General features: G+C 58.1%; 1 protein-coding gene across 1 annotated transcript; it reads left to right on the forward strand.

Annotated features, from left to right (window-relative positions):
• Positions 1 to 3,534: 3,534 nt before the first annotated feature.
• On the forward strand, positions 3,535 to 10,685 carry LOC306955585 (calcium/calmodulin-dependent protein kinase type IV-like; the record flags this gene model as incomplete). Its single annotated transcript, XM_079546904.1, has 11 exons — positions 3,535 to 3,632; positions 6,244 to 6,322; positions 6,608 to 6,670; positions 8,593 to 8,675; positions 8,786 to 8,858; positions 9,093 to 9,183; positions 9,271 to 9,345; positions 9,616 to 9,691; positions 9,782 to 9,908; positions 10,169 to 10,321; positions 10,509 to 10,685. 11 exons carry the CDS (start codon positions 3,535 to 3,537, stop codon positions 10,683 to 10,685), a joined length of 1,095 nt encoding a protein of 364 aa, XP_079403030.1.
• Between the last annotated feature and the right edge of the window lie 2,143 nt (positions 10,686 to 12,828).

Genomic DNA, 12,828 nt, shown 5'->3' on the forward strand with positions numbered 1-12,828 from the left:
ATGAATTGAGAATGACCAGCGTAAATACACAGGTGCCACTGGGAGCAGAAAGCACTCTTTAATCTCAGATATGAAAACAATTCCCTGCACTGCTCACTAGCAATCAGCAAGTGCTATCAGTGCCGCGCGCTCCCTGGGAACAGGAGAGCTTATAAATATGAATTAGTGCAGAGAAAATCTACTCTCTTACCTAAAGCTAAATGTTATCTGGGTCCCTTTCCAGCAGTGGCTGACATTTCCAGAGTGCTTTTAGTCACATCTGTGGGAAGACAACTCATTCCTTTCTTAAAAAAAAAAAAAATAGAAGGGAGAGAAAAGAGAGGAAAAGGAATGAAAGAGGAAGTGGGGGAGTGGGAGGGCGAGGTGAGGTGGAGGAAGAGCTTCCTTTGTTCCAGGAGGGAAACGTGGGAGCCTGAGGCTGCTGTGGGAGCTTGGCTGGGGTGGGAGGGATGGAGCAGAGCTGAGAGCATCCCTAAGGGTGGTCCCTGAGAGGAGGTACTGGGTGCCTGCTGTGCTGTGCTGTGCTGTGCTGTGCTGTGCTGTGCTGTGCTGTGCTGTGCTGTGCTGTGCTGCTGGGGAAACTGAGGCACGGCGCAGCCTGAGGGCAATGGAAGCACTGCCAAAGAGCAGAGCAGGATGGGGGCTGTGGGATGGGTTTTGCTGGGAGGCTCAGGCAGACCGACCCACCCCGAGGGGGGCAGCGTGTCCCATCTGCTCGGACCCCACAGATCCCGTGCTCCAACCTCGAACGCTTCCACGAGGGAAGGGCCGCTGGAGCACACACCCGACGGGATGCTTACGCTGCCTTTTAGGTTTTTAATGAGCGGTTGCTGGCAGGAATGCTAACACCACTCAGCAGACAGACCTGTCGTGTGCTCGGCGTCCTTGTCTGGCTGCACTGAGCTCTGACCTCATTTGCTCGGTGCCATTCAATTAACAAGGCGAGCGGCGCTGGGGAAGGTGGGGATGCCGGGGGGGGGGAGGGGCAGGGGGGGCATTAACAGTATGTATTAATTTCCATTTTTGGTTCTGAACAATTGAGCATCGCTCAGCAACGGCTGCAGGAGGCACCGGGAGGCTCTCGTGGTGCTGCCATCATCCAGGGGTGTTTTGGGGGGTTGAGCTGGGGGTCCCGCTCTGTTTTCGCCCCCACGGACCCCCAGCAGCTCTGGGTGAGCTCCCCCTCCTTTGGGTTTGCTGGAACATGGATGGAGGTGAGACGAGACAGAAGTGAGGGTGAGAAGGGGAGAGAAACGTTTCCCAAGGTGTGGAGAAAAGAAAACAAACCACAATTTCGGATGCCTATATTTATAAATGGGGTTTTACTCCAGCGTAATGAGAGAGCAAAATAATTAATTCCTTGGCTGGAGACAAAAGGCTGAAGGTCTCCTGCAGCCCCACCTCTGCACTGCTGGGCCCTGAGGCCTTTCCTCTGCTGCTGATGGGGGGACCTGGGAGGCTGCCAGCCTCAGCTCCATCCTGGGGGGCGGCCCAGCATCCATGGGCCAAATGGGGGGACGCGGAGGGGGTGGGCAGAGCGCAGTGCCCTCAATTCGTAGCAGTGAGTTGATAAGGGGAAGGAGCTGCCTCCGCTCCCCAGATGCAGCCCACTGCTCTTTCTGGGGTGGGTAAATGAGGGGTTGTGTTGGTTCTAGGTGTAAATATTAATGATGCACCGTAACAGCATGGGCGGGATGGGGAGGAATGGCTGAGTCATTTTATGGAGTGAGGTCTCTCCCTGTAAGAACATCCCTGAGTTGCAATGAGTTGGGATCAGGCAGGGCTGGGTTCGCCTCCCTCAGATGTGATGAAATATTCTGATAAACGCCTGCGGAGCCCAACACCAGGAGAGCTTCTCATGCTGGTGGGGCCTTTCCTGGAGCGCTGTCTGCATCGTGTCAGGGCTGAGCATCATCCCCAGGACTCCTCCAACCCCACGATGCTCTGTGTTTCTGTATGCAATGGTAAAACACACAACCTGCACCTGCGGGGATGGCAGCCTCGGTGCTGACAAGGAAAAGGTGCAACGGGGAGCTGCTGGGATCCCCGCTGTGCGTTGGGTGCCGGTGCTGCTGCTCCGTGCACGTGCTGTTGGTGCAGCCTTGTGCTCAGCCCTGCGGTCCCTTCCCGGGTTCGCACACGTCAAGCTCTCCGCTCGGCTCCCCCCGCGGTGGGCAACGCAAATCCCTCCTTCCTAGGGGTGCCCTGCCTGGGGGTCCCGGCCCCATCCCCGACACTTTCCCCTTTCCTACCCAATTCCAGCTCCTATCCCCATTCCTGAGCGCGCTCCGTGCCCGGCCCCACCTCGCTCAAACGCTCCCCCGTTCCCTTCCCATCCCTTCTCCGTTCCCATCCCCTCACCCCCGGCCCTCCTCTCCCCGCCGCCCCCTCCGCTCCCATCCCGTGGCGGACGGCGGCACCGTGCGGCCGCACCGGGCAGCGCCGCTCCTTCGGGGAGGGAACCGAGATCCGCTGCAGCGCTCCGGGGGTCCGCCCTCCGGCACGGCTTCCCCCATCTCCACTCTGATCCAACGGAGCATCACCGGGAGCGCTGCGAGAGCGGGATGGGATTCTGACCTCGGTAATGGCATAAGAGTGGCGAAGGGGGGAGGGCACAGGAGTGATGGAGCGGCCGCGGCGTGGGGTGGGGGCGTCCCCGCGGGGTGCGGGGCGGACGGGCGCGGTGCAGTGACGGCGGCCGCCGGGGGGTGGCACGGCCGAGCCGGGTGGGAGCGGTGCCGGGTGGGGGTGCGGACGGGGAGGGCCCCCGAGCGCCGCAGCCCCGCGTCTCCACCTTCCCCTACCCCCGCACCGGCGTCTCTGCGGGTCCGCAGCCCCACGCACGGACATCCCTATTCCCTACGTCTCGGTGTTCCCGCATCCCTCCATCACTGCATCCTTTCATATCCCCACCCCAGGGCCGAAAATCCTTACCCTACCCAGGAGGGCGGCAGCCGGGCGTGGGGGAAGGGGGGCCGCCCAGCCCCGCACGCAGCGCCCACCGTGCCCGAATCCGCCCTGCGCCGGGGATGAGGGAGCGCCGGGGGGGATTCGGCTCCGCCGCGCCGCCACGCAGCAGCTAACGGTACGTGTCGGCCGTGGGGCTGCGCTGATATGTGGGGAGGGGATGCGCTGCGGGGCTGGCGATGTTTGGGGTTGAGTGCGGGAATTGGGGGTACGGGACCCCATAGCACCCATCTGTGGGGCACAGCCAGAGCACAGCCGGGGCACCCGCTGCCAAAAGAGCCCCGGGAAGCTGAGGGTGGGGTGGGAGAAGTGGGGTGCGGGGGTGGGCGAGGGGGGGAGGGTTGGGGGTATGATCTCCAAAAAGGCAGCGTACGTGTCTGGTGGGAAGGGGATTTGTGGCTGCGGATCCATCCCGCTCCGTAATCCCAAGGAGAACCTGCTGCCATCTGTGCACTGCCACGCAATGGGGGGGCCGTGGTGATGCTGGGGGGGCCGTGGTGATGCTGGGCTCTGCTCTGCCTGGCAGCTGGTGGGAGACTCCTCCCCCCTTCCCTCCCCCCGGGCAACATGCCTTCCTCCAAGACGGACGGCGAGTATTGGATCGATGGATCCCACCGTGAGGCTGCCCTGGAGGATTTCTACGTCGTGGGCCCTGAATTGGGACGGTACTGCCTGCATGGGGGGGGGGGAGTGGAGGGCAGCAGGAGGATTCCCTGCGTGGGAGCATCATTCTCAATGGCTGCATGCAGAGGGCTGGGTGCAGGAAGGGTGCAGGAGAAGGGATGGATGGATGGATGGATGGATGGATGGATGGATGGATGGATGGATGGATGGATGGAGAGGGGCAGGGGGATCCCATCCTCAGGTGTGAGCTGGGCTTTGGAATCGATCACGGTGCTGCTGCTGTGGTTTTGGGAGCACTCACTGAAGTCTTGCAGGACGTGGTTCAGGTTCCTCATGTGCTCTACGCTTCTCATCCCTTTGGTGGAGACTGGGTTGGTGGTCTCTGACTTTTGGTTTGTGGGCAAGTGGAGGATGAACCTGGGGCTGCAATGGGACCCTCGTATGAGGAGCCCCAGCAAAGGAGCACGACTGAGGATAAATCCCATCCCCGCAGGGGATTTATTCCCAGGATTTGTCCCACTTAAGGTAGGAGGCCCCACAGAAGTCCCAGCTGTATCCCCACACCCACAGCCAGCTCCAGGGCTTTCCCCACCACCAGGGGCTCAGCAACTGGTGGGGGCACAAACAGCAAACCCCCATGGAGGTTCCTGGGCTCTTTGGCCACCTGAGATGTGGGCTTTGCCAAGGCACAGGATGGTGCCAGGTGTGGTGCATGGGCCAGGCTGCAGGAGGGGGCACGGCATGGGCATTTCTAGGCACGTCCCACCCAGTGCCCCATGCAGGGCTGTCACCCAGCAGCTCTCATGCTGTAGTAGGATGCTTGCCTGCTCTGGGATGGGGCCAGGATCCTTGCAGACAGCCTTGCAGCCACGGAGCCGGGGAGCTGCTGCACACTGAGTAAAGCCAGAGCTTCCCATCCTTTGCTTTGAGCTGGAGGTGTAGCCAGGGCTGATGAGACCCCCAGCAGAGGGGAGCTGGTGGAGCAACCTGCATCCACCTGAGAGCCCCCGCAGGGTTTCCATCAACAGAGGAACGCGTGGGGCCACAAACAGCAGCTTGAGGATGGGTGTGCTGCCTGCACAGATGGACACGTGGTGGGGGGACAGACCCTGCCCCCGACCCCTCCGTCCAGACGCATCCCATCCGGACTCTGGGCTATGCTGCACCCACAGCGAACTCAGGCTCCTGGCAAATCCCATTGTTGGACATTTTCCAGTTCATCTGTAAAGCAAATGCAATTATCTGCCGTGGCTGTCAAGGTTGATTGCAGTATTTACTCCAGGCCTTAAGCAGCGGCCAGGTGGAGCTGCTGGCGGCAGGGTCCAGCTGCTGCTGTGATTGGGAACGCAGCGACAGGAGCATGGAGCTGCACTGGAGGAGTGGGGCTGAGGGGGCCGGTGGGCTTCAAATGATCCCTCGAGGAGTGGGCTGCAAATCATCTGTGCACAATGCGGTGCTGAAAGGGGATGTTGAGTGACGGGAGGGTGAGCGTGGTGCAGGGAGAGGGGGCACGGCAGCTGGGAAATGGGGCCAGCGGCGCGGCCATGGGGCACAGCAGCAGTGGGGGTGCCTTGGGTTCAAAGCAAAGCTGTCTGCAGCTCTTCCTGAGCGCAGGATGTGATGGGAAATGCAAAGCAAAAGGCAGAAAATGCTTCGGAAATGCTCAAAGTGTGGGGCTGCCCAGCTCTGTGGGTGCTGCAGGCTGAGCCCCATGATGTCCCCAACCCCGTGCCGTCCCCAACCCCGTGCCGTCCCCAACCCTGTGCCATCCCCAACCCTGTGCTGTCCCCAACCCTGTGCCATCCACCCGCAGTACCCAGCTCTGCCGTTGCCATGGGAATGCAATTCTCCAGCTCAGCAGATGAGTTGCAAAATCCTCTCTCCATTTTTAAAAGCAGAGAGGTGGATTTCAGGAGGGCCCCCCAGGAGCTGCAGCGCTGCAGCACAGGGTCACCTGTGGGCAGCTATGGGCAGCAATGGGTCGTTGTGTTCTTGAGGGAGATTTCGGTGCAAAAAAGGGGTTCTTTGGGCTTTGACCTTCGGAGGCTTGGTGCTGACTGAGGATGGGGGGATGGCGTGTGCCTCGAGCCAGAACCTGAACTTGTCCCAGAAGGTGTCAAAGCCAAAGAGCAATAAAGTGCGGTCGATTACTCAGGGGGTGAGAATTAATCTGCTCCGAGGAGCCGGGCAGCGAAGATGAAATTGCAAACTAGCCCCATAATGGCCTGAAGAAATGGGTTGATTTCACCGTCCAGTGGTTAGAAAACATTATTAACAAGATCTGAAAGTGACGGGCAGCTGAGCAGCACGGTGCAGGCTGATGGGAGCGGTTCTTCCTTTGTAAGGCAGAGCAGTTCTGCACTGTGGCAGGTTTTGTTGTGTGATTTGGGGGTGGGGGGGGGGGTCCTGAGGCATCCACGGTTCCATTGAGCTCATCCTGGAGCTGGGAGCAAAGGGGGGGTGGGCTGCATCCTGCCCTGAAAGCCGCTTATGGCTTTAAACCGCCTTTAGGATTCAGTTTTAATTACAATGGCTTTAGTGGGGAAAGCTGGAACTGATGCGGGGTGAAGCAGCTCGGTGCTGGTGGAGGTGGGGAGGGGGAGTGGGACCCCCTGCCTCCATCCTGCCTCCAATCCTGCCTCCATCCTGCAGGGGAGCCACCTCCGTGGTGTACAGCTGTGAGGAGAAGGGCACACGTACCCCATATGCTGCCAAGATCCTGAAGAAGACAGTGAGTGTTGGTGGCACTGCGGGTCTGGGAGCGTGAAGGGCATTGGGATGGGGATATGGGGACGTGGGGATGTGGGGACGTGGGGATGTGGGGATGTGGGGATGTGGGGATGTGGGGATGGGGATGGAGATGCCAGGCTCTGCAGTGCAGGGCTGGGGGGGGGGGGGAGCACAACAGGCTCAAATTCTGGGGCAGATCCTGCCGCTGCAGTGGGAATGGCCGTGGGGGGCTGTGCAGTGGAACCAGCAGTGGTGGTGATGGATGTCAGCGGGTTCTGCCTTCCAGATCGACAAAAAGATCGTGAGGACGGAGATCGGGGTCCTGCTGCGCCTCTCACACCCCAACATTGTGAGTAGGAGGCCGCAGTGCCCCCATCCCAGCATGGCGCTGGGTGAAGCCATCACCCCGTCACCCCATCACCCGGCCCCCTTGGTGCCCTATGGCACAGCGCAGCCCCGCTCAGCGCCGTCCCCTCCTTTCCCATCACGGCGCAATGGGGGCTCAGCCCCTCCATAGCTGCTCCCCACCCCCCACCCCGCTCCCCATCGCCCTCAGCTTTCCATTCGGTGAGCAATTTCCACCGAGGAGATGAAATGAGCACCGAAGCCAATTGCCCATCAGCGAGGAATGCTGCGAGGGGAGATAAGAGGCGAGGAGAGGGCGAGGGGCTCCGTGCTCCCTGCACCCAGCACTGGGGGCAGCAGCTCCTCCATCCCAACACAGCAGAGGAGGGGACCAGGTTTGATACACCAATAGAAACGCCACCAGCTTTGCTTTGTGCTCTCCCACACCCTCCCCATGTGCACCCATGGGTGCCTCGGTGCTAAGAGTTTCCATAGGGAGCCCCGAGCTGGCAGCTGCTGCATCTCCTTCTATACAACAGCGCCTTCGGTCCGTTTGCTAGCATTGAAACCAACCTCGACGGTGGATGATAATAGGATTGTAAACTTTTGAAGTTAATAGGAAAATTATAGTGCTTGTGTGTATTATTATAATGCAGTCAGCTGCCGCCGGCCCTGCGGGGTATCACGGCTCGTCACCCGGCCTGCGAAGGTAATGATTAAAGCCCCATGAAATCCGCAGTGTCACAAAAGTCTTAAGAAGCGTGAAATGCTCTGTTTTCTGACTTAAAAAAAAAAAAAAAAAAAAAAAAATTAAAAAAAATATATATTGCATTTTTGACTTCTTTTTAAGAGAGAATCTGTTAATTCCAGATTCGCCGCACGGGCACAAAGCGTTTGTGCAGACCTCGCATGGCGTCTGAAGGGAAAATGATAAGGAAAATGGAGATTGTTTCACGCTCCTTCCATGCAGAGCACTGCTGGTGCTGCTCCCCTATGGGTGCTGCTCATGGGGGCCGCGGGTGTCACAGCTCTGGAGGTGGCATCGCAGCTGGGCTGTGAAATCAACGTGTGTCCTCAGCTCTATGAGTCGATAGGGCTGAAGTCCTGAGGAGGAGCAGCCCCTGCCTCCCCCTTAAAGCATGATTAAGTGAGCGAGGCAGTTCCAGATCTGGGTTGAGACAAACAGGAGAGGAGGGGATGTGGGGGGGGTGTCTGTGCCAGTGCTGCCACACCTGGAAGTTACGTGGTGGGAGTGAGCAGGGTCCTATGGCACCAGCACAGCCCCGTCCCAATGGCACAGCCATGTCCCAGTGGCAAACCCCAATCCCAATGGCACAGCCTTAACCCCAATAGCACAGCCCTAACCCCAGTGGCAAACCCCAATCCCAATGGCACAGTCTTAACCCCAATGGCAGAGCCTTAACCCCAAAGGCACAGCCCTGTTCCACCAGCACAGCCCCAACCCCAATGGCAAACCCCAATCCCAATGGCACAGCCTTAACCCCAATGGCAAACCCCAATCCCAATGGCACAGGCTTAACCCCAATGGCAAATCCCAGTGGCACAGCACTGTCCCAATGGCACAGCCCCAACCCCAATGGCACAGCCCCAACCCCAATGGCAAACCCCAATGGCACAGCCCTGTCCCAATGGCACAGCCTTAACCCCAAGGCAAACCCCAATCCCAATGGCACAGCCTTGACCCCAATGGCAAATCCCAATGGCACAGCCCCAACCCCAATGGCACAGCCCTGTTCCAATGGCACAGCCTTGACCCCAATGGCAAATCCCAATGGCACAGCCCCATCCCAATGGCATAGCCCTGTTCCAATGGCACAGCCTTGACCCCAATGGCAAATCCCAATGGCACAGCCCCATCCCAATGGCACAACCCCATCTGCTGCCACCCATTCTCCTCCCTTTCAGATCAAACTGAAGGAGATCTTCGAGACACCCTCGGAGATTGCTCTGGTGCTGGAATTGGTGACGGGAGGAGAGCTCTTTGACAGGTAGGGGTTGCAGCCCCAGGGGAGGGTGAGGATGGAACGGGGCTGAAGGACACCCCTATGGGGTTGGGGATGGGGGGTGAGGGCACGTCTTGACTGCTGTGCACCCACAGGATCGTGGAGAGGGGCTTCTACAGTGAGCGGGATGCGGCCCACGTGGTCAAGCAGATCCTGGAGGCTGTGTTGGTAACGTCTCCGTGTCCCCATTGTGGTTTGGGGGCATCGCTGTGGGTCTGGGAGCATCGCTGCAGGCCCAGAGCCGTGCTGTCTGGGGAAGGTCACTGCCACGCAACCTGGAAATGGGGTTTCCATGGCAACAGATAGGTTTTAAAAATGGAAACTCTGAACGGGAAACGTCCTTCCTCTGCTGCCCTGCTAAAGCCTTTCCTCCCCCCATCCCCGCCGTCTCTCTCTCCGCAGTATTTGCATGAGAATGGAGTGGTGCACCGGGACCTGAAGCCGGAGAACCTGCTGTATGCAGACCTGTCCCCCGACGCTCCCCTGAAGATCGGTGGGTGCTGAGCAGAGGGGCTGCACCCCGGGGCTTCCCAGCCTGGTGGGCACCCATCAGTCTGACCCCTCCCTGTGTGTCCCCAAGGTGACTTCGGGCTCTCCAAGATCGTGGATGAGCAGGACACCATGAAAACCGTCTGTGGGACACCGGGGTACTGCGGTGAGCAGTGGGGGTGTGGGGCAGAGGAACATGGGGAGGGTGGGGGGGGAAAGGGGGACCTCCTGCCTGGCACTCCTCTTCAGTCTGCCCCACAAAGAGCCCAGAATTGGGGGCTGGAAGGAGACGGGGACAGGTGGCAAAAGTCTGTGATGCACGAATGCTGTTTGTCATCAGTCCCCAACACAAATCAGCTCCGTGCTGAGCTCTGCACGCAGGAGGTGCCCACGAAGGGTTTTCCTCCTGGATTTTAACCCCCATCTCTGCTTCCAGCCCCTGAAATCCTGCACGGCTGCCCCTACGGCCCTGAGGTGGACATGTGGTCGGTGGGTGTCATCACCTACATCCTGTGAGTATTGCTTATGGGCTGCGAGCCCTTGGCTGTGCCGTGTCCCTGCGTGGGGGCCTGGGGGCACTGGGGATCCTCTGCTCTTTCCAGGCTCTGTGGGTTTGAGCCCTTCTTTGACCCACGTGGGGACCAATACATGTACAGCCGCATCCTCACCTGCGACTACGAGTTCGTGTCCCCGTGGTGGGACGAGGTTTCCCTCAATGCCAAGGACCTGGTGAGTCACTGAGCTTCAGGGCAGAGCTTGAGGCTGTGTGAAGCGAGTGGATCGGGTGTAAGAATGACAGAGCCAAGAGTCAAATAGAGCCAAATGGAGCAGTGTCACGGTCAGTGCTTCTCTGCTCCTGTGCATCTGTATTCCTTGCAAACGAGAGGCTGTGAGTCCACCAAGAGCATTGCACAGAGGTTGGGCATGGGGGGCACTCGACAAATGACCATTTTGGGGTTTTTTTTTTTGCACGTTGAAATCGGCCACAGGTCAGAAAACTGATCGTCTTGGATCCCCAGAAGAGACTGACGGTCTACCAGGCTCTGGAGCATCCCTGGGTGACTGGAAAAGCAGCCAAGTTTGCCCACATGGACAGCACACAAAAGAAGCTGCAGGAATTTAACGCCAGGAGGAAACTGAAGGTAAAACCTGACGGATCCCTCCCACTTTCCTCCTCTTGCACAGAACTTGTCCCATCCATGGGCTGCGCTCGCTGGGGCTGAGCAATCCCTGCTCTGAGCAGCAAAATGCCGAGCAGGGGCAGCCTGGGGGTTGAACCAGGTGTGTGTGTGCATCATTCCTACTGACGCCATCACGCTCTGCCTGCAGGCTGCCATGAAAGCCGTGGTGGCTTCCAGCCGCTTGGGCAACCACGGCCACCACGACTGCTCCAGGAACCGGGGGGGCCCCCGGGGGAGCACTGAGGCCACCGCTGCATCCGAGGAGCTGGAGGCGTTCCCTGCTGTGCCCAAAATGCCCATCAACGGGGCGAGCTGCAGGAGCTGATGGTGCCCGGCTCCCAGCAGCAGCGCGGGGGGCTCTGGGGCAGCCGTGGGGATGGCAGCACAGGGTGCATCCCTGCGTGGTGTCCTGGTGCTGCTGTGGCTGTGCGTCCATCCCCACCCCGCAGGGAAGCAGCGCTGGCGACTCCTGTCTTCCAACAACCCAACAGCTTTGGCTGCTGTGGCGTTACGAGTGTCCCAGCTGCTTAAAAGCGAGGAGCAAACAGCAGGGAAAAAAAAGAAAAAAGGATTTCTTTCACCTTCCCAACAAAGGCAGCGAGTTGTCGCCGTTATCTCTGCAACAGAGTTCTGTAAATAGTCCTCAAAGGCATCACTGCAGAGGGGGGGAGTGGCCAGCAATGGGCGCTCGGTCTCCAGCCCCATTGCACCCACCAGCCCCACTGCAGAAGGGGGGAGGGGAGGGTCGGACCTCCCCCCAGAAACCGCCTGCCTGCAGCTCCTCGGTGTCTTTAGGTGGTAGATGAGCTCTGTTTGATTCGTGCTTTCGTGACGCTGCGGTTTCATTCGTTCTGGTGTTCGGTTCGGTGTGTGCTGTGTGGGAGCAGCAGGGCTGGCGGTGAGGAGGGCTGCCTTGGTTGCGTTCTGACAGACGTTTTAATGAAGAACAATGCAATTATTTCTACGGGGCAGCGTCAGGCTTTGTAACACGGTGCTGTTGTTTCTTCATTGGGGACGAGGAGTTTATACTGCATTTCTGTTCGGTTTTTTAAGACTAATGAAATCCGAGGACAAACTTCTTGAAATGAGATTTTTTTAGGCATTTCTTTACCAAGCTGCAGGATGAACATTTGTGGATTTTAATACAGAAGAAGAAATGAGACAGGAAAAGCCATACTACGTGTGCTGGAGAGAAGGGACTGCAGACAAAAGGTACAGCTTTGCTTAAGCTGAGAGCTGCAATTGCAGACAGTCTGGAGAGGGTTGGTTGGTAGATGCAGAGCTGTAACCAGGGATGCAGGAAGGGAAACGTAACACAGTGATTTTGTACTTATTTACAGCACAAACAGAAATCCTAAGGATGACAGTAAGGGCTGATCCACGCTTTATTGTGCTCGTTTATGTTTAGGGTGCTCATAAAGCCAATTACAGAGGAGAGATCAGATGCATGAGAGAATGGACAAAGGAAATGATGCTCATTTTTGTTATTTCCTCTCTTCCTTCCCTGCTTGAAGACAGGGGGCAGAATGCAGCGCTGTTCTGAGCTCTGCTCTCCATCCTGCAGATGTGCAAACCCCATGGAAGTGTCCATTCTCAACAGTGGGGCCTGAACTTCACGTCTGCTATTTATTAAATCAGGTATTAATAACATTAATTCACACACTCTGACGTGAAGGACAGATTTAAAACATCATGCAGGAGAAGGCCAGGGAGCTCAGCACAGGAGCAGGGACATCGCTCTGCCCTCAGACTGCTCCTGGTAGCAGAAAACAAAGCACCACTGAGATAACGGGTAATAAAGTGTCATCCTAGGGAGACAACCCAGGGGAAATTGTAGCCAGAAAAAGAAGGAAAAAAAAGGGAGTTTGTCTCTTCTGTCAACAAAGTATTATTCCACAAACATCCGTACTTGGAGGTAGGGAAAGCAGTGTCAATCCTATGGGACACGCCATTTCGGTCTGTATGCTGTTTTCAGAATGTGTTTTAATAACTTATTTCTTCGGTATAGTGGTTACATTTTCAATATCGCAGGTATTTATAAAAGAGCATAGACAGCAAATAAAAACATCTAACGTCCTAACGCGTGCTGTGTCTGAATGGCTGGAAGCCAATATGGCTGCGCCCATGCGGTACGACTCCTCTCCGGCTCTATCGGTCAATCCGTTCAGACTGGGCTGACTACCGGTCAATCTATTCACGCTGGGCTGAGGCCCAACGACACCAAGCGCTGGGTGCTGCCCTTCGGGCACCGCAACCCCACGGTGCGGGACTGCCGTGGGTCGCAGCTCCCGGGCCGCCCACGTGCGCGCAGCGCGCACATGGCTCCGCCCTGTGACGTCACCGCCTCGGCGGAAGCGGAAGTGACGCTCATTAGCGGAGAGGCGGGGAGTTCCTCCCGCCCTTTCCATTAGGGCGGGGCAAACAGAAAACCGGGCGCACTGATTGGCCGTGCAGCGAGGGTGGGAAGC

This window comes from Tetrao urogallus (assembly GCF_951394365.1).
Source record: "Tetrao urogallus genome assembly, chromosome: 25".
Taxonomy (NCBI): domain Eukaryota; kingdom Metazoa; phylum Chordata; class Aves; order Galliformes; family Phasianidae; genus Tetrao; species Tetrao urogallus.